This window comes from Saccostrea echinata, unplaced genomic scaffold (assembly GCF_033153115.1).
Source record: "Saccostrea echinata isolate AGI-Se365-2 ecotype Australia unplaced genomic scaffold, CSIRO_AGI_Sech_v1 ptg000033l, whole genome shotgun sequence".
NCBI lineage: Eukaryota > Metazoa > Mollusca > Bivalvia > Ostreida > Ostreidae > Saccostrea > Saccostrea echinata.
Genome location: NW_026889782.1, coordinates 5,842,597 through 5,865,433, shown reverse-complemented (window position 1 = coordinate 5,865,433; position 22,837 = coordinate 5,842,597). Strand labels below are relative to the sequence as shown.

At 34.0% G+C, this 22,837-nt stretch overlaps 2 protein-coding genes across 4 annotated transcripts in view; one reads left to right on the top strand and one right to left on the bottom strand.

Moving 5' to 3' along the window:
- Window positions 1-214: 214 nt before the first annotated feature.
- LOC133198053 (tripartite motif-containing protein 2-like) lies at window positions 215-1,295 on the bottom strand. The gene has a single exon (XM_061334207.1). It carries the CDS (start codon window positions 1,293-1,295, stop codon window positions 282-284), a length of 1,014 nt encoding a protein of 337 aa, XP_061190191.1. The 3' UTR covers window positions 215-281.
- Window positions 1,296-5,730: 4,435 nt separating this feature from the next.
- The window catches only part of LOC133198960 (mothers against decapentaplegic homolog 4-like), a 30,106-nt gene continuing 12,999 nt past the window's right edge, over window positions 5,731-22,837 (top strand). Inside the window, exons 1-10 of one of the 3 annotated variants that reach the window (XM_061334859.1) lie at window positions 5,731-5,781; window positions 10,785-11,128; window positions 11,835-12,009; window positions 12,529-12,558; window positions 13,726-13,863; window positions 14,594-14,755; window positions 19,824-19,943; window positions 20,284-20,358; window positions 20,765-20,827; window positions 21,760-21,943. In XM_061334859.1, coding sequence (XP_061190843.1) covers window positions 10,895-11,128; window positions 11,835-12,009; window positions 12,529-12,558; window positions 13,726-13,863; window positions 14,594-14,755; window positions 19,824-19,943; window positions 20,284-20,358; window positions 20,765-20,827; window positions 21,760-21,943 — 1,181 coding nt within the window. In that variant the 5' untranslated portion in view covers window positions 5,731-5,781; window positions 10,785-10,894. Of the gene's footprint in view, window positions 5,782-10,784; window positions 11,129-11,834; window positions 12,010-12,528; window positions 12,559-13,725; window positions 13,864-14,593; window positions 14,756-19,820; window positions 19,944-20,283; window positions 20,359-20,764; window positions 20,828-21,759; window positions 21,944-22,837 lie in introns of all 3 variants that reach the window. The other 2 variants (XM_061334858.1, XM_061334860.1) reach the window with 2 other exon arrangements.

Below are 22,837 nucleotides of genomic sequence, written 5' to 3'. Positions count from 1 at the left end.
GTCCCCCTCCCCCCTTACTAAGGGCCTATGTTATTTTTTTTTTGTCTGTTAAAACAGTTTTCTTAAATACTTCAGGCAATTCTCGTGTGATTTGTAATTGCCGGCACTCCTTGGAAGTGTTGAAAGTAAAGCAACTGATGACGAAGCGTAAAGAAATTTGACCACATTCTTTCTATTTAAATATACAGTGAGAAAAATTTATTTTTTGTCCTGATTCAACAATGAATGGATTTCAAATCTTTAACACTTGGGATTTAACACAATGTTATCCTGTAAAGGATTTACTTTTTTAAGATCCTAAATCTTTTCACTTTTCGTGACTCCAGTTCAGCCACCCATATAGAGTCCACTCCGTCAAAACATAGGCCATGTGGCTCCTGAATTCCAGCCGCCTCCCTCAGAAGCAAACGAACAAAGGCACCGTCTTTGTCAATCACATGAACACTGTGTCTAAACTGGTCTGCAATAATGACGTCACCCAGAGTGTCTACGTCAATCCCCATGGGCAAGAATTGCTCTGATTTCTGTTTTGAGCACATGCCGCTGTAGGAGAATCTAAATTGCCCTTTTTCATTGACAGCAATAATCTTTTTAAGGTTATAATCACTGACTATAATGTCCTGGTTAAAGTTTTCGACGATGTATTCTGGGCGACTGTATAATTTCCGGTCCTCCCCGGTGATCTCCCTTACCTTACTTCCGGATAGTGTGTATTCCTCAACTTTACCCTTCTGGTCGGTGACATAAGTTGAGTCGTGAAAGAGACCTACAAGAATGTGACCGGATTGAGTAACGCATAGCCCGGCCGGACACCAGTCAGTGGTCAGCAAAGTCCGAGATCCGCCCCCTTCTGTAACTTGCAGAATCCGTTTGGTTTCGATATCACTGTACAAAATGCTGTCATCATGTAGAATTGCTATTCCATCGGGAGATTTTTCTGTATCGGTAGTTATTGTGACAAGGTTGCAATTCTTATCGTCAATTATTCGGATATCACGATCATTGCCGAATAGTAAAACCTTCGTCGTAGTTAAACATCTGACCCCAAGCTGATATTCAAGATCCGTCTCGATGCATGCCGTTTGTTTCGGTCTGTCAGTTATGTGCCTCCTCAGTTTTTTAGCGTTCTTTGGAGGAAGTGCCGAGATATTATGATGCCCAGTGATCTTCCGCCGAGTGTGTTCGATTTTACATCTTGTACACAAATATCCTGGGCAGTTCTTGCACAGGAATTCCCCCGCCTCGACTTCGCATTCTTCACATTTCAATAAAGAGTGTACGTTATCCTCTGTCATAGCACCTATACACAAACAATAAATATGTCATAGAATACATACATGTAATATAACAAGTATTCCCTTTCGAACAAGAGGCCCATAGATCATAACGCGCTCCTGTGTTTCATATTTAGATATTTTACTAGAAAAAGACGTTAATGGTAACCTAAAATGATAAACGTGATGACTTCAACTTTTCAATCGTCAACTTCCCTTACTTATATAGCAATATACCCTTATCACATGCATATGGGGTTTATGCTCTCAGTTGATTCGATAAGCAAGAGCATGCTCTACATATGAACAATTTCTAAAACGAGGCAAACTATTGACAAACAAGTTGATGAAACAAGGATATCAACAGTCTCCTTTGAAGTCGTCATTTCGCAAGTTTTATGGTAGATACAATGACCTTGTCAACACAAAGTCAAATGCTGACTGATGTTTTTCATACTAATTGTTAGGCCATTACTTATACACTGAACTGTCTACGGATTTTTCAGGGTTTTTTTCCCGATCATGACAAGGAGCACAGGGCGGGTGTGACCGGTCTGCAGGGGATGCTCACTCCTCCATGGCACCTGATCCCAGCTCTAAATTTTGAGGTCCGTGTTTGCTCTGCTCCAAATTTGTACCCTTTCATTGGACTTTCGAGTTTGAATACTGTTCGTTATCTTCATATTTCATTTAGTCCTGTTGTTTCATCAGAAGGTTTTCATTTTCCCCCTCTGTGTATTGTATTACATGAAAATATATCCTCCCCTTTTGTAGCCCCACCCAAACACAAATGTCCATGAATTTACAAAAACTCAATCCATACTACGTTTGGCGTTGGCATATTAATATACCTAATCGTAACCCTGCTTCTTTTGATTTTTTTCTAAATATAAATTTCTATTTAAAATTCCGACCTTCTGTTGTAGCCCTATCCTAGCTACTGTAGGGGATAACTATGAACATTTTGAATAAAAAATTACTGTTCTTTTACATGGTTTTCACTTTTAAAACTTAAATCCCATTTTTGGGCCCAACCTAATCCTTAGTATTCGGTAGAATAGGGAACGTTGTAAACTTACGCAGTCAGTCCTAATGTTCAACAACCCCCTCTCGATCTTCTCTCTCTCATCGGCAATGGGCTCATTCATTCATTCTATCTTTATTTCCTCCCATGGGAGATTGCTTGAACATGGATACATCAAATCATAGGAATATTACAAGTAAATAAATAAATACATAATATCATAAGAAAAGAAAAGAAAGGGGAGATATATACTTTAAATTACAGCAGGTAAGAACGAGGTTGCTGACAAGAGCCATGTATAAATGGTGATATAGCTCATAGGTATAAAACTTTTTTTTTCTCACATCAGAAGTAAACGTACGTAGCCCAACCAATGCCAATTAAGGTATCATTAGGTATAAATATTGATTGTGGTTTAATGATGCACCTGAAAAATTCAGCTTGCGCTCGATAAAGAATATTGAAAAGATTATGTGGTGTTTAATTTCTTCATCGGATGCATATACAATATCTGTATGATTGTTGGGGCAAAGTTCAGACTAAACTGGCTAACACAGTGCGCAATCTGTGTGATAGCTAAGGGAGACTGAACATAGTTCAAATATTAATCCCAAAAATTAAAGATTTTATACAAGGTTTATTGGATTTTTTTTATTGGGTAACAAGATACTAAGTAATACATTGCTATCATTTACGGCAAAATTGTTCTCCTTTATCATCTTGCATGCATATGGCCTCATATCGAATATTTGTGTGATTTTTTTTTTTTTTATCAAAGTTTGGTTTTTTTTTTTGGGGGGGGGGGGTGAATGCAGTTAAAAGTAGTGAAAAATAACCTTTTGTAAAGCCAAGATCTATAATATGGGCTTGATTAGAGCAGTGTCTGTCCTTTCTGATATTAGAATGGATTCACGAGTTTCAAGTCTAAAACAGTTATATTCTGAAAGAATTTATGACTGCCTGGTTTGATTTTCCATCTGATATATACATTTGATACTTGTAAAAATAAATGGTAAAAGAGAAGAGGTGATGATTTTTACCGAAGCTTACTAACAGTGTGCGACTGTAATTCATCCCCCCCCCCCCCCGGACCAACATATATACCTTTTCCGTGGGTGAGTTTAAGCTCTTGAAAAAAAATTTACGGCACCTAAGAACACTGTAAAGATCTTTTGGGGTGAGTGGGTGGGGGGTTGGAAAACCATTTGAAAAATCAGCTTCTTTCTCATAAAGTAAAGGTTTGTATACATCTGTACGTCGACGAAATTCGCCGTGCAAGTAACCAAGCGAAGATTTGTAAGAAATTAAGAAGGCACTTTGAATTAACTTTAAATGAATCCCAGGTTAACGTAGTCAAAAAATGGTATATGTTGGGTAGTCTCTTGTCCTCTTACCTGTGGAAGGATGCAGTAACATCATTAAAAATAAAGTATGAGACTTGAATCTTTAAAAATTAAATTTATACAAATAATCTTACCTACGGCGCTTGTTCACAATATTCAATATTTGTGTAACATTTTACGCCTCATTATTGTTGTGAACATCTGCATTCAATGCTGACTGAAGAAAACCCTTACCACTTCCTTATTTTGAATTTTTTGTCGCAGTGTTGCTTGTTCTTATCTACGACGTAAGATTTAAACCTGCACAAATTTGCACCTGATAATAAATTTAACCAAGATTGCTTTGTTGTGGTTGTCAGTTGAGATCTTTAACTTTGGTACTTCGATCAATGATTATTGTGTAATCGGTCTCCAGCGAGTCACCAGTTGGTGATAGACAATGCTCAAGTTTCGTGGAAAATCTCAAGTTTTTAAAATTCACACACTGAAGAAAAATTATCTCTGTCTTTTGAAAACTTCAGTTGGTTTTTTTTTTTATTTCTGGTAGATTTTTGCTTCTAGTGACTTCATTTAACTTCATTTCGGAAGAAAATTATGAAGATTTCACAAGTAATTAACATAAAGAAGGTGGGGGTGCTCCCATCTCCACTTCTTTCCGAGAGTATATAGTCTTAGGTTGTTAATTTTCTACAAAAATTTTCAGTTGAAAGCCGGTTAGTCCCCATTTTCTCATTTTTGTGGAAAAATGAAAGAACCCCCTCACTGAAATAAACGTTCAAAGTTTAGGATTTTTTTTCTTCATTTTTTTTTTTTGGAGAGGGGGCGGGCTTTCTTGTTTCCTATAGTTATTTTCTGACCTCAACACCCACCCCCTCTATGAAAATCGATGCTACCTATCTGAATTCAAATATCTGAAATCATTGTTATTTCTATTACCTTTTTTTTTGCTAAAAATTCTTCACATCAGTGGAAAATAATTAATTGTAGAAGTAGTCTTAGAAATATATGTATATATAGGTAATTCCAGAATCAGAACCAGAAATCTGGAATGATTTATATTCTACATACTTGGGGGTGCAGGGATGTTCTGGGAGGGGTCAGTGAGTATATACTGGTCATTCCCCTGAGTCATTTCTGGATATAAATGGGTGCGCCATGTTGACAAGGTCCTATAATGCATTCAAGATGCATGCATTTTTTCGAATACAAAATAAGCATGATTTAAACAGATGAAAAATTATTTTATTTCAAAACTGAGATTTTTGTAAAGCAGGTGCGATCAGACCCAGTCCCTACCTTGATAATGCAACTTGGTCCGTCACTCATCAGTTAGGCAACCTTTGTTTTTATGACAGATTTATACACCTCCGGGGAAAAACTTTCATGATATATATGTATCAGTATATAAAAAAACCCCCCAAAAAACAAAATAAACATATTAAATTATCTGAAAAATGGCATTAATCGATTGATTTCTCTACGTTATGATGCATCCTTTCAATACATCGAATGGAGACATTAGGGTTTAAAAAAAAAAAAAAAGAAAGAAAAAAAAGAAAAAGACTTTCAATGGAACGTTTGGCAAAATTATTTTATAGCTAGCTCATATATATGTCTCTTACCAAACAACCAGAAAATGTTTTGGACGCGGTGAGCAGTCAAAACTTATCTAAAGTGTATTATGTAAAGTGTAACTTTCAATTTATCAATATCAGTATTTAAAGATTTGGTCTTTCATATGCCAGATTATACAGAACACGTTTGATCAGTATTGATTTTAAAAGAAGAATAGAGAAACTTTGCTTTTATCAGTATATGCTTAAAAAATATATATTGATTTTTTTTTTACAACTTTGAATTGAGATCCTCTTCAATACCTGTGTAGTCTTTCGAAAGGGTTAAAATATTTCCTTTTGAACCTTTTTTGCATTTTATTGAGATTTGTTGTATTTAACTTACTTATTAAATTTTTAAGCTTTTTTCTTTGGTGAAATCCTTTGATCCGCCTACTTCTGGGAAATAGAGTTGTCTTTCCTGATACACACCGGAAACCTTCGTATAATGATTTGTGCGCATGCGGCTTAGCTTTATTTTGATTTTCACTCGCGCCATGAGTGAGCACAGAAACAGAGTTTTTCAGGTAAACAACAGCATATTTACAAACAAAGTTGACATATTTTGCACCCGATCTTATTCCCCATTCCTACTGAATATAAATCTAGGCCAGGATGATGGATCTGTGGGGTGTAAGTACCGTAGACTAGCACCGGTATTTTTTGCAGGATTTTGGTGCCAGAATGTCTAGGGGAGTCATTGTGTTGTATAGTGGCTTAAGTTCCAAGTTTCTTAAAATCATTACTTATTTATCGATATCTACTGTATTTGTCTGAAAGAGAGCTTTGTCGAGGGTTGAAATTTTGCTGGATACTTTTTTTTTTCCTTGGCGAATATTGTTTTCATAGTTTTCTGCAATATTCGTGTCTTCGGGCTAAACTAACTACGTGTAAAGTAAAAAAGTACTCTGTGAAGCTAATGCCTATCAATACTGAATAGTATTGCCTCTCAAGTTCTCTCAAGATAATAAATCAAACAGATCTGTCAATTTAACTAATTTACTTTCATAAAGATAATAAATCAAACAGGTCTGTCATCTTGACTAATGTACTTGTGGTAATGGAAAAAAGAAATTCTAGAACCATGATCTGACATGATGGAAAACAATGCAGTTTGATTTTTTTATGAATCTTGAAAAGCATTCATCTGTAATGGTTTTGGCAGTGGCGGGTCTGTATAGCTCTGTAGTTAAAACACCTGACAAATGATGCAGGGGTCCTCCGTTCAATTCCTAGTCCAGCCGTACATTTTCTCCTTTCCTGTTACATAATTTAGTGCTGTTGACCACCCCCTGAACTTGCAGATGAAAGTCCTGCCAGGGGCAAAAAGAAAATGTATTGTGTCTTTGAGGGCAAAGATAATTTAAGGAGGAATGTATTAATGGTTTGAGCCCACACACACACACCTGTTCCTGTAACAAATTTTTTAACCCACAGTATAATAATAACAAAAGGTATCTAACTCCAAATTACATGTAGTACCTCCCTCCCGGAATCAAAGTTATTTTACACTTTCAGAGAAAACGCACTAGCAAACTAACACCATTGTCTTCTACGATAATTTATCTAAAGAACCACGTACGGCATGCTTGGTTTCATTTTCTTTTATCTTCGTAAACAGCGTCAGAACTCTGCTTGCCGACTGGAAAATTCAACACACATCATCATGAAAAGGTATATTTACTATTATTTCCTATGTAGATTGTAACACACGCTTTGATTGGTTACAAAGTCGGGTGTAAATTTCTTTACACCTGACTTGAGCCGGGGTAAAAAACGTGACTTCACAATGCATAGTTTCTCTATGATGAAAAGCAAATAACATGACATCATGATGCATTGTTAGTAGGATGTAGTAAATCTTATCGATAGCTTGAAGCATAGTTGATTGGACTTGTTTACAAAGAATTTATTTGAATACATAGGAAATAAATTCGTTATCCAGGTCCAATCAAGGGTGTATGGGATTTCGCCCTTTGGTCTCAGGGTGTATGGAATAAAACTCTGGATAAATCCCCGTACACCCTTGATTGGACCTGGATAACTAATAATCTTAGGCAGAGAGCAAATTTAAAAATGAGTGGGTTTAAAAATTCAATTCAAATGTTTATTAATAAATATTGCAGTGAATAAATAAAATTCTATGTTATTTTCCATAAGAACATTATGATATTTTTCCATTGTAATTTTAGAAACAGATATTTAGCCACTCAGAATCCAAGAATATTAGTACATACCACCTCATGGTGTGAGACAGATTTTCCCATCAGCTAGCAGAGTTATCTTGGACCTAGGGCTGGGAATATCAATACATATCACGATATTTGAGCCAAGATACATGTATCACGATATATTGAATTGGTTATAAATTCTTCTTTTTGTATTGAAATGAACAAATTAAACATTTCTTCACAAATAGGAAAATTTATTCGTAGAAGCTGTCTTTCTATTGATAAACAAAATGGTTTCACAGAAGTGGTGTAAATTATTATATATATCATATTAAATAATATTTATGTTAAGCATATATATATCTTATATATTAATCAAAAGTATTAAGTAAATAAAGAAAAAATAAGTCAGAATTTTTGTTGTTGATATTTCGATATTTCTACATACATATCAATATGTGTGTGATCCTCACACAGAATCGATATATCGTCCCAGCCCTACTTGGACCCCTTCGAAGCTTTAACCCCCTGTTTTTAATTAACATATGTTTTCAATGTTTTTTTAAAGAGCATTTGTTTACCTTAATCATGTTAATAATATAAAAATATATACATAAAAATGTGTCTCAAAACTCAAAAAGTTTCGCAATCCAGTTTATACGATGTATGTGTATGTGAAGGAAACAAGTTGGAATTAAATGAACCCATGTTTTCTTTTCTTTGATAGACTAATAAAAATTGGGTGGCAAAAAACCGGTAATACTCATATTTCCCAGGATGGTGGGAAATACTGGTATTTGCCAGGAAATACTGGGAAATAAGAAATAGCTACATACCTTAAATCTGGAACTTTTTACTGTAGATACATTTTTAGCAACTTTGCGCGTGGATTGCATTCGCAAAAATATTCGTCATAAAAATAAATCAACAACAATAAAATGTAAACGAAAATTTTGCTGGAAGCTGGTGTCTATTTTTAACCCCATGAAAAGGTGCTAGTAAGCAGTCATTTTAAGAAACCTGTTTATTCTACAATCTAATTTAAGTAATTACCTGACGTGATAATCTGTGCGTGGAGAGTACCTACACTACATTCAATATCGTCTGGTGGTTTGACATGCAGTATGTCTCTTTTAAATTAATCCTCCAAGAAAGAGAGGCCAGTTGTTTTATCTAACAACTAATCCTAGCAAGACAGATTGTTCACGAGATTTGACTTAATAAAATGTTATGAAAACTTCAAACAGTTTAGATGTTTTATCTCTTCCAGTATTTTTATCTGATCATTGAACTTTGGCATCATTTAATGCTGTATGTATATGCATAATTTATTGCATGTACATATATAATTTGTAATATGATTATTCAATGTTGGCATGGTTTTATAATGTATGTATGTACATGCGTAATCTATTGTATGTACATGCATAACTTCAACACTGTTTTGAAAATTTTAAGCTTTTTTTAAATTTTAGTACCACTGTACCAATGACAGTTTGCAAAATTTTGAAATGTAAAAATTAATCAACAGCTTTTCGACGCAGATTCCCAAAAATAAATCAACGTAAAAATTTCCAGATTTGCGGAATATAGCTATATATTTCATAATTTTATTCATATTTGTTGGATGTAGTACACCTTATTGTACCTAAGACTGCATGAAATTAAAAAGTTGCGCAAAGTCCTGTGCACTTGAATTAGACTTAACCTTGTTAAATTTGGGTTTTTTTCCATTACATTCACAATAATATTTGCTGTATTTGTAAGAAATGATGATCGAATTCATGACAGTTAATTTGATATGTAATTTAGGACCAGCATAAAACATTTCACTGCACAAAAATGACACAATAACTCTGTTTGCAGGCTGCATGTAAAAATAGGAATCCAAACTTAACAATACTGTAAATACTTCGAAAGAGAAAATTTGATAATTTTCTTCTAAAAAAACCTTCTGCCACAAAATATAGTTCCTCTCTTAATGCTTTGAATTCGTTATGGAATTTAATCATGGAGTTTTAATTGAATATAGTTTAATTAGCATTGTAGAATCCAAATATATTGTAAGAACTAAAACATTAAGCAGAATTTTTTAAATAGAGGTCAAGACAAAAATCTGCTCAAAAGGTCAGGAGCGAACCTTTAATAAGAGACCTTTAAGTTCTACTCAAGGTAATTATGTCTCGACAATGCTCAATCAGGAGCACAAAACTGACAAGAGCAATTTGTTTAAACAAGATGATTGATTGTAATAACTACAATGTTTATAGAAGAATTAAAACAAGTTTATTTTGTTCTTGGATTTATAATTGATAAACTTAATTTTACACTTGGATTAGAAAACTTGGCTTTTGCAGGTCCAGCACAATATATAGCTTGATAAAGCCATATAGCTTTATCAAGGTATTACAGATACCTTGATCAAGGTATTTTATGTAATGAAAATACAAAAAAAATCTTAAAAAATAGATTTAAAAGTCGAATTATGAGTTGTGGTCAGTGTATTCATTCGTGCATGAAAAGTAGTCAGGTATCAAAAAGACAGCATAAAAGAACGTCTCCTCAATTAAACGACATGCTTTTTTACCGATTTCTTTGTGTTTGAGTACTTTACATGCATGAGTGAATTTACTGACAACAACTCAGAACTCGACTTTCAGTATTTTTTAAGGATTTTAAGGATTTTTGTATTTTCATTACGTAAAATACCTTGATCAAGGTATTTGTATATATATTAATATAGATACGGATATTTATTAATTTTTTTTTACCTTTATCATTAATGGAGTAGTTATCACATTCGTGGTGTAAGGTATTTTATAAGGAGAAGGATAGACAGTTGTCTGTTAATTATACTACCTGGCATCTACCTGTGCATTCTCACGAAGTGTTAGTGTTCTGTTTCCATCTTTTAAATTGTTATTTATAAAGCTTATATATAAACTCAGAAATCAACAGCTTGCAAAAACTGTTTGTCTTGTAGACTAACGTCTAGCACCATTTCAGAAGTCTGGCTTTTGAATACAAGAAGTAAGACTTTGTGGTAGACCTGTTTGTTTTAATTTATTTATAATAATGTGTATGGATCAGAATGCTTGAAAATTAATTAATGTAGACTGACACTTATATTACAACTTAGTGGAAATAACCTTAATTCTGTAAATAATGGTTATGTGTGTATATATATTAAGATTACCATGATTACAATGTGAAAAATGGAAATTTTGATCAAAGGGGAAAATTTAAAAAAAAAAAAATTTTGGATTTTTTTTTGAAGGAAATGGCCAAAAAGTGAAATAAAAGCTCCATATTTTGTGAGATGCTATTAATTAATAAAGTAAAATAATTTTATTTTATAGGTATTTTGTACATCAATCTGCACCAAAAATGTAAAGCATTGAAAGTAAGAACCAGATAAACAGAGAGTCACTGAGGATTTTCAGAGGAGGAACCAGAAACCAGTCAAATCATGACGCAGGCGCCAACTTCAAATGACGCATGTCTAAGTATCGTACACAGTCTGATGTGTCACCGCCAGGGCGGCGAGAGTGAGAGCTTCGCAAAACGTGCCATCGAAAGTCTGGTCAAGAAGCTGAAAGAGAAGCGGGACGAACTAGACAGTCTCATCACTGCCATAACAACTAGCGGCGCTCATTCCACAAAGTGCGTCACTATACAGCGTACGTTGGACGGAAGGCTACAGGTATTTATAATTAAGTCAGCACAGCAATAACAACTGTGGGGTCCACTCAACAAAGTGTGTCACCATACAGTGTACACTAGATAGGAGGCTAGAGGTATTGAAAATTATGTCATCACCACAATAACTGGAGGGGGAGGGGGGCACTCCAAATATGTGTCACTATACAGTGTACACTAGACAGGAAGCTACAGGTATTTATAATTAAATCATCACCGCAATTACAACTGATGGGGGGTCCTGTCCACAAAGTGTGTCACTATACAGGGTACACTTGGCAACAGTCCACAGGTATTATCAAGACCATTGGGCCCACTATACAAAATGTGTCACCATACAGTGTATAATGGACCGAATATTGCAGGCATTTTTAATTAAGACCTGATTACAACCAGTGGCACCCCACTTAACAAAATGTGTCACTATACGCCCAAATTGGAGGGGCGACTGCAGGTATTTTGATTACCGTAAGTATACCAAGACAGAAATGTAGAATAAAATAAGAATTGTATCGCCATGCATTATTTATGAATATCTTGATTCATACCACTAAATGTAAGAAAACTGAACTCGCATAAAATTTGACTCAACAGGGAATGATAATTCAAGCATAGCAAAGATGAATTTTATATCATGTGAATTTATAGTTTTACAGTGAGTGATTAAACATACCTTAAAAATCATACTTTAACTTTATTATTCCTCTCAGGTTGCTGGTCGTAAGGGATTTCCTCATGTTATTTATGCGCGGATTTGGCGATGGCCGGACCTTCACAAGAATGAACTAAAGCACTGCAAATTCTGTCACTATGCTTTTGACCTCAAGCAGGACAGTGTGTGTGTTAATCCGTACCATTATGAGAGAGTAGTCTCCCCTGGAATCGGTATGTACCTCTTTCTCTTGTTTTCTTTCTTGATTTTTCTCTTGTTTTCTTTCTTTTCTCTCTCTCATGTTTGAAACAACCACTAGCACTGATTGAGCCAGACAGAGTTTGTTTTTGCTCTATCTTTAAACAGAATAAGGGCATCTTTAAAAAAAAAAAATGTTCGCTCGCCCTCTCCCAACCGACTGACTAAAAATGGCCTGAGAAACAAAGTTTTTATATGGCTATATATTGAATGAAGTTACTTTTGAAACAACCAAATTTAATTCCAACAAAACCATTTAAGGTCACAAAGCAACAAAATTTTATTCCCATGAAAATTAGTGCTTCTATTGTATATAGTTAATAATGCATTAATGTTTTGAAAATCCTGGGCATCTTGGAGGTAAGCAGAGTACAAACTTGTAATGAGCAAATAATTATGCAATTGATAGGTCAGTTGAATAAAATTGGCTCTTGGGCCTCTTTTTCTAATTATTTGTAGCAAACTTTGATGAAATGTTCATTATTTTTTTTCAGATTTGTCTGGGCTGAATATTCAACATGCAGGTAATTTTGAATGAATGCAAATAAAGGCAGTTATAAAAAGCAAGTAATCTTGTCCCACATGGATGCAGGTCATTCTTGTATTTGGAATATTTGATATTTTTAATATGGGAATTTTGACTAGTTCCCTTTCTGCAGAAGTATGAGATTCCTCAGAAGTGATGTGTTTAGAATTCATAAGGCCTAAAACAAAAAAAAATTGATTGTTTGCAGTTGCCTACTGATCCAATAAAAATGCACCAGACCCAAACTTTTTTTCAGCCATTTTTTGAGATGATTGGGGGGTGGGGGTAAGTTTCAAATTTTCAGGATATTGAACCGTTTCATTTTCTATTTTTTGATTTTTGTTTTTATCAATTTAGTGGCTTCAAATAAGTGGAGCATATTACGTTTAGTATCAACCCTTTGAAAATCCATATGATCTATTATAAAAAAAAACTTGAATATTAAATCTATTTAAAAAAACATACCTACCTATATACCCACTCTAAAAAATATAGGTCGGCAACTGCAAACAGAGAATTTTTTAAGCTTGGCTTAATACTTGAATACTTGTTATTTGAAAAATGTTATAGCTGAATTCTGAAACAAACTACCTTCCTCAGAATTCATTACATTCAGAAATGAATTATTTGGGAATTCACAGGGGAATTAAAAGTTGATTAATATTAGGGTGTCTGAAAACTTTTTCTTGGTACATGACAATAAGGCAGTTAATTGATGTAGAAAATAAAGGTTTTTAGAAAAGACAGGATTTGAAATTGTGTGAATGACAGTGATTTATCTACTCTATTGAAAAGGAGAAAAATCTATCAGTTTGGAAAAAATCATCGGTAACTTTTCAAATGTTAAAGTTACCATGCATTTGTGTACGTCTTGAAGATGCACTTAAAGCATGGACCTGATTTCACTATCAATTAATTTAAGCATATGGATGACTGAGATTCTAAGCTTTCTGTTTAATTGTAAGTGAAATTTCTATTTAATGAGAAAACAATACTCTAGCTTTGCAAACTTTTGGTGGAGAAGAAATACAGAACTCTCTAAATTGAAAAATTGAACATACTGAAAATTTTTGAGAGGGGAAAAGGCCAATTCCGACCTTTAATTGGGTGTAGAAAAATCACTGGAATGGATTTGACAAATCTGACGTAGTTTCTGATATTTCAGCCCCGCCTTCTCGCCTCGTTAAGGACGAGTACGGGAATGAGATCGGGATGAACATGTCGAGTTCGGAGGAAGTCTCGCAAACAGTTCAGCATCCTCCACAGAGCGAGTTTGCTCGGATCCTTACCTCGGGAGGCATGGGTCGGTGTCTGTGTTGTTTTGATTGTTGGCTACAGAGGGAAGGGAGGGGGGGGGGGTAAATTTGATTTTCTTAAGGGCTGCAGGAGCATTTTTAATGCCTTATAATTTTATATTTATATATATATTTTTTTGAAATGTGTTTGGATACTTATCTTTCATCTTTAACTTCTATAGAAACATTTTATACATAATCTCCAAAATGAAGATTTTTTAAAATAAACTAAAGCTTCTTATTATAGATAAATTTTAATCAGTTTATTTCAAAATATTATAGCAATTTTATTAGGATAATGAAATTTGAAAAAATACACTTTATTTGAAAATTATTTTATTCCATTTTAAATATTAAGCATCTTTTCTTTGTGAATTTAAATTGGAATTAAAAAATCACAATTTTTTAGGGGAGAATCTGCATGAATTAAATGAATTGTTTCTCACTGTCAAAATAATTGTAATTTTTTTTATTTTCAATTTGATCAAGCACATTAATTTTGCTTATTGTATCACATTTAATTGTGGGCTGATATATCAGAAATTGCCTCAGCTGTTAAATATAGTGATGTGTGTCGCAAATTCTGTGGCTCAATTTTTTTTTTTACATATTTAATTTTGAACTGTATTATTATTTTGAATAGCCTTGATTGTGCTGGATATTTATTTTTAGGACAGCCAACATCCTAGTTTTATTTTTATTGGTTTATAATGCTGTGATTGGTTGATTTAAACACAGGTCAGGGGTCATCTGGCCCTCAGTCAACTGTACCTCAGCACCCGCACACAGCAGGACCAGCTATATCAAGCCCCCTGGGGCGGGGCCCGAGTGCCCCCAACACCCCCCTACATAATCCAATGTCCCCCCAGGCAAATCCTTTATCGCCACAGGCACATTCAGGTTCTATTTTTAGTTTGATGTAGAACTGCTTGTTATGTAATCTTGGTGCAGTAGATGTTTTAATGTATATTGACATCTGTATGTCTGGCAAGAGTTTTTGTGCTGCAAATTTTCTAATAAGCACAGCTATACCCCTGCTGCTTGACTTTAATGAAACTGTGTGTTCAGAGAAGGGTGATTTGCTGCTTTTTTTCACCTTCCTTTCCAGAAATTAAAAAAAAAAATAGAATGTCATAATTCATTCCAAAAATACCTGTCAATATTTAAAATTTCAGTTTTATACATTAATAGCCTTGCAGTAAATTTGTTCGGTAAAAAGTTTATATAACTTTCCAGCTATTCTTTTCCCTTTTGGGTAATATCCTGAAGAAGATTAAAAATAGACCAAATGTAATTATGAGAAGTTTTGAAAAATACATTCTATCTTTGAAAAAGGGAAAGGGCTCAACATTCTAAATCAGTTTTTTATCAGACAAGTCAATCTCCAGATACTCAAATTATACAAGTTATTTTTGTTCCTTTATGGAATATTGTGAATATAATACATGTATAGAAAATCCACAGAATTCATCTAAGAGATTGATTTTTTTAATTGCAGACATCAAGTATGAAACTTTACAATTTCAACAGTTCAGGTCATACATCACCAGATATAATTGTTACTTGATGAATGTGTTTGATACTTCATGATTGCTAGGTCACAAACAGTGCTTCTGTATCTTAATCAGTAATGTTGTGTTTTCATGATTTTAACAATTTAAAGCTTTATAAGTCAATATTGCAACAAGTTCATTCTTGAAAATATATTTTTTTTATATCTGTTCTATGTCAGACAAGAAATTAACTAATTCGGACTTGTAGCATGTTGTCAACTTGTCTGATGGGAAAGTAAATGTTTAAATGTTGAGCCTTGAAGAATGCAAAGTTTCAAATATGTACAGATCTTAGATTGAATGAAAGAGAAAGTTTTAGAATTAATTGCCCATGTGTGAAATAATGTAAGAATACCTTACTGTTTTAATACTGGATACAAAACTTGTAAATAGGCACAGAATACCTTACTTATTACAAGACACTTAAAAATAACCATCAGTTGTTTCTTATATATTAACCTTTGTGGGATTTTCTTTGCCTGCTTATTAAGTAAATACAATACAGAAGAACAAGAGTCCCATTCAGAGAAATCCCTCATGCATTTAGTGTAACACTAAGTCCCAGATGTTAATAATACATACATGTATATTATTGTAGGCTATAGACATGGCACACATCTTCTCTGGACACAACAAGCACGCCTAATTTCTGTCTTAGCTTATACACATCTAATGCTTGACTGTACATCAGTGTCTTCCGCATGCTTTGCTTTGTATGTATAGCAGGTCATGATTAGAAACATTTTGTGGAGTATTCCCTGAAAGTTTTCTAGGAGTCTTCCTCATCTTCTTCAAATCAATGAGACATTCTGAGTAGTTCTTATCCTGTCCCTCCTTTCATTGTCTGCATATGTATGAATACGTGATTAACATATATCAGACCTGTTTACTCTTACGATTTCACCATATTTTGTACGGATTTTCTGTATGAATACATGATTAACATATATTAGACCTGTTTACTCTTACGATTTCACCATATTTTGTACGGATTTTCAGTCCAAAATACGTCTCACGTTTTGCTGTAATGAAAATGCAGAAATCCGTTCATATGGATTTTAGCAATTAGTTCTTGTTATCTGTCTCAGTTTGACGCTTTTAAATCGCTAAAAAAGAGAAAAATTTCAAACATTTAAGTTCCAAAACGCAGTGGTTTAAAAAAAATGACAGAAATCACTCGAAAGAAAGCAGGGTATGATGTTTCGCTTTGTTAGTAAACCATGATTTGGTAATCAGAAATGTAGTTGTTTTCTAGTAATATATGTACAGTCGATGAAAAGTGAAATCTTACGGGCAAATGCCAAATCTCACTGACAAATCTAATAAAAAACATTGAGAGACAACAACTTGGGTAAACAGGTCTGATATATGCAAATGAATCTTTGAAAAAAAAAATGATTAAGGAATGAATGATTTACATACATATAAATGCCATTAAATGGATTGGTGATCTCCATATATATGATTTGTTGATGATATAGTGTTGATATTAAAAAACAAAAGCTTTAATGTGACTAACCTGAATTAAGTCTGTAGATGGTAATTAATCACTGTTAATTATACCCGGGCCTGAATCATCTGTGTATCTGGGCTTCACTGGATGGATGATTTTTTAAAATCTATATCTATTTTATGTTATTTTTATCTTAAGATTTTGTACATGTGTTATGTTCAAAATTATTTTCACCTTGTATTTCCAGATTGTATTGTCAAACTTTAATCTTCCTCTTGTGCAAAGGTTGATTGTTACCAGAGGTGGAGTTGTAGCAAGGTCATTGAAATATTCTGAAGTTCAAAATATCCAAGGATTTGAGGTTAAAATACCTAGTGGTTGCATGGTACTTCAATCTCACTTCAACATATCCATAATTTTCTTGATAGCAAAGTTCTAGATACCTAAGCTGAAAAGTATACTTTAAATAACTTTTTATTCACGAGAACTTTATTTTCGTGCAATTACGCAAGACAATGCTCGCAAAAATTTCATTCTCACGTTTATTAGTATTCCTTAAGATTATTAAGAGCAAAAACCACAATTTGTGAAAATTTTGTCTCTCCTTTAAAGAGTCAATAACTATCTCATGAAAGTAAGGTGTCACGAAAATTTACTGATCTACAGTAGCATTGTCCTGTCCATCACTTAAAAACAGAAAAATACTTTTTTTCAAAGGTAATTTTGAGTGTCTTTGTTTGACCTTGAACCAATAGCATCAGATCAAGGTCTCAAGTTCAGAAAAATGAAATTTGTTGTCTCTGAAATATCTGAAGCAGAGAAGTATGAAGTGATTAATCATACGCTTGTGTCCTGAGATGATGTCAATGCTTGGATAAACAGTGTTTTTTTTTCAGTACTTTGGGACTGAAATAAAAGTGGTGGTTTTTCTCATTCTCTGGTCATGAGCAACTTGCGTGTAAAATATGAAAGTAATATGAACATCCTAGCAATTAAAGGCCATGGCCAAAGACGCTAAAACAAGATTCAAACCTAAAGACATCAACTTTATCAGTGATTTTTTAAGGGGCCGATTTGGGGCCGAAATTTGGGCCCAGTCCCAATTGAAAATATGCCTGTATTTTCCCAAAATATAGTGGAAGTTTTCTCAAAGAAAAACTTGCAAAATATGTGATCAAATTCAGTTGTTTATTGCATGTTTTTCTGTGAAGTTCAAGCAGGTTTTGTTGTTCAGCCACGTTGGATTTCTTCGTAATTAGATCATTCATACCACTATTGTTCTTGATGCAAGTAATTAGATAATTCATACCAAGAATTTCTGGGAGATTCCCAATTTAGCCTAATTGATGCTGAAATTCCCAATTCCGAAGGCCCCAGCCCCCAGTCCCAAAGTACTGAAAAAAAACACTGACTGACATTTATCATTGAATTATTTTATTTTGAATAGTTACTTCTTAGTAGGAACATTTGAAGCCAATGAGATTGGATTTCTTGTGATGTAGGTCATACAACATGTGTATTAGATTATGAGTACAAATAAATTACAGATATTAACAGGTAGACCTACGTAAAACTGACATGAAATGTCAACATTTAATTTCTGGCAGGTGCTATTATAAAAAAGATGTAAGTTAATTTAAATAACTATGACAGCTTTTAATGTCAATAACAATTATATTTAAACCTAAGAAATGTATATAAACATTATCAAGGATTCTTTGTCCAGTTAGATGTGGTGAATAATTAAATACTTCAGAATTGATCAAGGTTTATATGACAGGAAAGGTAGAGAGCCATATAGTTATATACATTTTATGTACTAATTCTTAATCTTTATAAACTATTGAACAGTGCTATTTATTTTTGCTTGTGGTTTCTAACACATTTATTATCTTGCTATAAAGGAATTAATAGCCTTGTAGAAGGAAGCTAGAAAAAATGAAGATGCTCACAATAATTTAGCTGCAATCGGTATACTTGTAAAATCACATATTTTCGTGGGGTCTAATTTTTGTGGTTTGAGGGAAAAGTTTTTGGTTCGAGGAGACTTGATTTTGTGGATGAAAGAGTGCTGAGTTATAAGATATATTTGAAATTCTACATTTCATGGAAGATTTGAATTCTTGGGTCTCTTCACAAAGACAAGGAAAATTAAACCCTCACAAAAATTTGTGTTTTCACAGTGACTGTACAAATGTAAACTTATTTTCAGATCAATATGAATGAAAAAAAGGGATCAGTAAGCAACTCAAACAATTTATTTGATAGTATTTAGATATCGGTACATATCAAGAGAGTAAGATTTAAATGTTGATATCTAATGCCTAGTATCATGGCTGTGTCAGTAACATTTCATTGTAGATATCTGATATCTAGGCAGTACTATAGCTGTATTTGAGAGTAGCATTACCTTGTTGAAATCTGATACCTTGGCAGCACTATGTCTATCTGAGAGTAACATTACCTTGTTGATATCTTAAATCTATACATTATCTGTGTGAGAATAACTTTACTTTGTTGATATTTGATGTCTAGACATTTATATCTGATGTCTTGACATTATCCATCTGAGAGTTACTTTACTTTGTTGATATTTGATGTCTAGACATTTTATCTATCTGAAAGTAACTTTACCTTGTTTATATCTGACGTCTAGACGTTATCTATCTGAGAGTAACTTTATCTTGTTGATATCTGATGTCTAGGCAGTACTATGTCTGAGACTAACTTTACCTTGTGAGTAACAGTACGTAGTTGATATCTGATGTCTTGTCAGTAGTTGGGAAGGAGAGCATTGCTGATATCTAATGTCCACTTAATGCTATAACTGCGAGAGTAGCACTTTTGAGATGTTTGCTGCATATGAATTGTCAGAGACTATTACATTGTTGATCCCTGCTGTTTGAGTCTGTACCATACAGAGAGATGCATTGTTGATATGTTTGCTTTATATCGTCAGCAGCTGCCAGTGCCATGTCTCACGGTCTGCCGTCGCCGATGGGGGATGGATTCGGAGGACAGGTATCTTCTCACGTGTCACAATCACCGACGTTATCCAACATCAGCGCATTTCCCCCACGCAGTAAGTAAATAACGTTAATCAGTACTTTAACACAAATTCAGTACATTTTCATCCAATCAATCAAATCTGTTGATACACAGGCAGATGATGACTCTTGATTGTCTATAAAAGGGGGCCATTATAAGGCAGGGGTTCAAAATTTCACAAGCCTGATGTTCAGAACTTCAGTAATTTGGATTAGGACTCAAGTGTTTAGAATCGCTGAAAGTCTAAGGACTTGGCATTATTTAAATCAAAAATTTTGTAACCCCAGAAATATAGGTTGTAAAATCTTAGATAGTATAAACACTCCTTGAATATTTCTTTTTCTTGAAAAATGTTTTTTTTTTTTTGTTTTCAGGTTCTATGGCTGCTACAGCAACATGGGTGGGAAATAACACAGCTACATATACCTCCTCCCAGGATCCTCAATTCTGTAGGTCAAAGGTCAAATTCTTCCCAATTCTGTTGGTTAAAGGTCAAATTCTTCATAATTCTGTTGGTCAAAGGTCATTTATTTTCTTCACAGTGCTTTATATCAAAGTCAAATTTGTCACAATTCTGCAGTTTAAAGGTCATATATATTCTTCCCAGTGCTTTACATCAAAGTTTGTCTAAGTTCTCTAGGTCAAGAGTCAAGGTCACTACAAAAGCAATATGTGTTGTTGTTCAACTTTTGTTTTAAATATTGACTTAACATCTTATATTTACTAGAGACAGATTAATTGCATTCAGCAGAAGTGACTTGTACAGAAAAAAAGACTTGACTGGTGATTAAAATATTGATATTACCATTGAATTACATTAGAGCTGACAATGTAACAATATAATTATTATTTCAGGGAACAACAATCACATGCAGTCATCGGACGTGCAGTCATTACCTCCCCTTACCAACCAAAACCGTGAGTACATACACTAACCATGAAGCATAAACTACGTCATCATACACTGAAATATACACTGTAATCATACAGGTTATTTTACTTTATTAAAGTGGTTACATCACATATCCTCTTTTGTTTGATAATTCAATATGTAAGACAATTTGTGGAGTTTTATTATGTTAATTGCATTAATTCCAATAAGTAATAAATGTAAGTCATCTGTAATTGTGAGAATGTAGATCGACTCATGGACAAGAAGAAAACGTGTAGAATTCTTACAGTGAGATGTCAGTTAAACAGATCCAGAAATGATCAAGTCTAAACAAAGTAAAATCTTTACAAACAGGGTTTAAATGTGACACTTAGCAATGTGCTAAATGCAAGTAAAGTTTGGTGTGGGCATGTTCCATAACTTGTTCGCCCACATGGCGAATTGAAATCTGTAGGGGACCATAATTTGGATTCATTCCAAAAACTGGTTTCATATTTCACATGTTTAGTGTGACCTGCCTTTGGGTACCAACATTTCGACCTCTTGACCTTGGAGTTTGACTTGTATTCAGAAATATTAACCTTGACATTGACCTGTCATATGGGGGCACCAGTGTTTCACAAACACTATTTTTCTTTGCCTCCTCACACATTATTTGACCTCAGCTGGTTTAAGTGAGGTATGCTTGACCAAATTGATAGTCATATGTCCAAAGATAATGTAAAAATTAAAATCACTGACCAGTATTTTTTTGGAAACATTTTCCACCAATTTCAACCAATCGTACAGAATTTTATTTTTCCAGTGTGGATGGCTCTGGCTCCTGGATTTTTAAGGGTTAAAAAAATCTGATATTGTAGGCTAGCAATGTCACACATAGACTTCTACATTAGAAATACATTGGAAATGTTGTGATCAGTATAAACTTTAAATTTGTTAATCCTTTCTCTTTCTACAGCCCCAGAGTTTTGGTGTACCATTACATACTTTGAACTTGACCAGCAGGTTGGCGAGACATTCAAGGTCCCATACAGTTATGCTCGAGTGACCGTGGATGGCTACACTGACCCGTCCAGTCTTGACCGGTTCTGTCTTGGTCAGCTGTCTAATGTCCACCGCACAGAAACTAGTGACAAAGCCAGGTACTTATGGGGAATCACTAGGTGCAGTCACTTAAAGATCAGTCAGCATAGAACTTAATGACACTAGATATAGTTTATTACGAAATACTGTAATTTAAATAGGTGCTAAATTGAAGTGAAATTTGTATGACAAATATTTACTCATAATCTCCACACTCCTATCACTTATTTAATATTTAGCTCACCTCAGCCAAAGGTAGATCAGAGAATTTCTGATTGAAAAGTGTCCTGGTTCTGTCAATTGTATGCACTTCATATTTCTGTCCTTGAGAAACACTGAAGCACTTCAATGACCATCAAGGCACTGCACACTAACAAGTTCTAATTCGGTGGTACTTTGTTCAGCAAGAATGATCTGCCCTTAGGTCTGAAATATGAATAAGTTGAAATCTACAGTACTTTTACACCATTTTTAGCTCACATGAGCTTTTCTGATCACCTGTTGTCCATCACCCATCCGTCCGTCTCTTCGTCCGTCTGTAAACTTTTCACATTTTCAAATTCTTCTGAAGAACTACTAAGCCAATTTTAACTAAAGTTGGTACAAAGCATCCTCAGGTGAAGGAAAATGTAAATTATTGAAATGAAGGGTTAAGCCCCCTTTCAAGGGGAGATAATCAAGAAAAGACAAAAATAGGGTGGGGTCACAGACCTGTTTACTCTTACGATTTCGCCGTATTTTGTACGGATTTTCAGTCCAAAATACGTCTTACGCTTTGCTATAACGAAAATATGGAAATCCGTTCATATGGATTTTAACAATTAGTTTTCGTTATCTGTCTCAGTTTGACGCTTTTTAATCGCTAAAGAAGAGAAAATTTTCAAACATTTAAGTTGCCAAAACGCGGTGGTTTGAAAAATGACAGAAATCACTCAAAAGAGAGCAGTGTATGA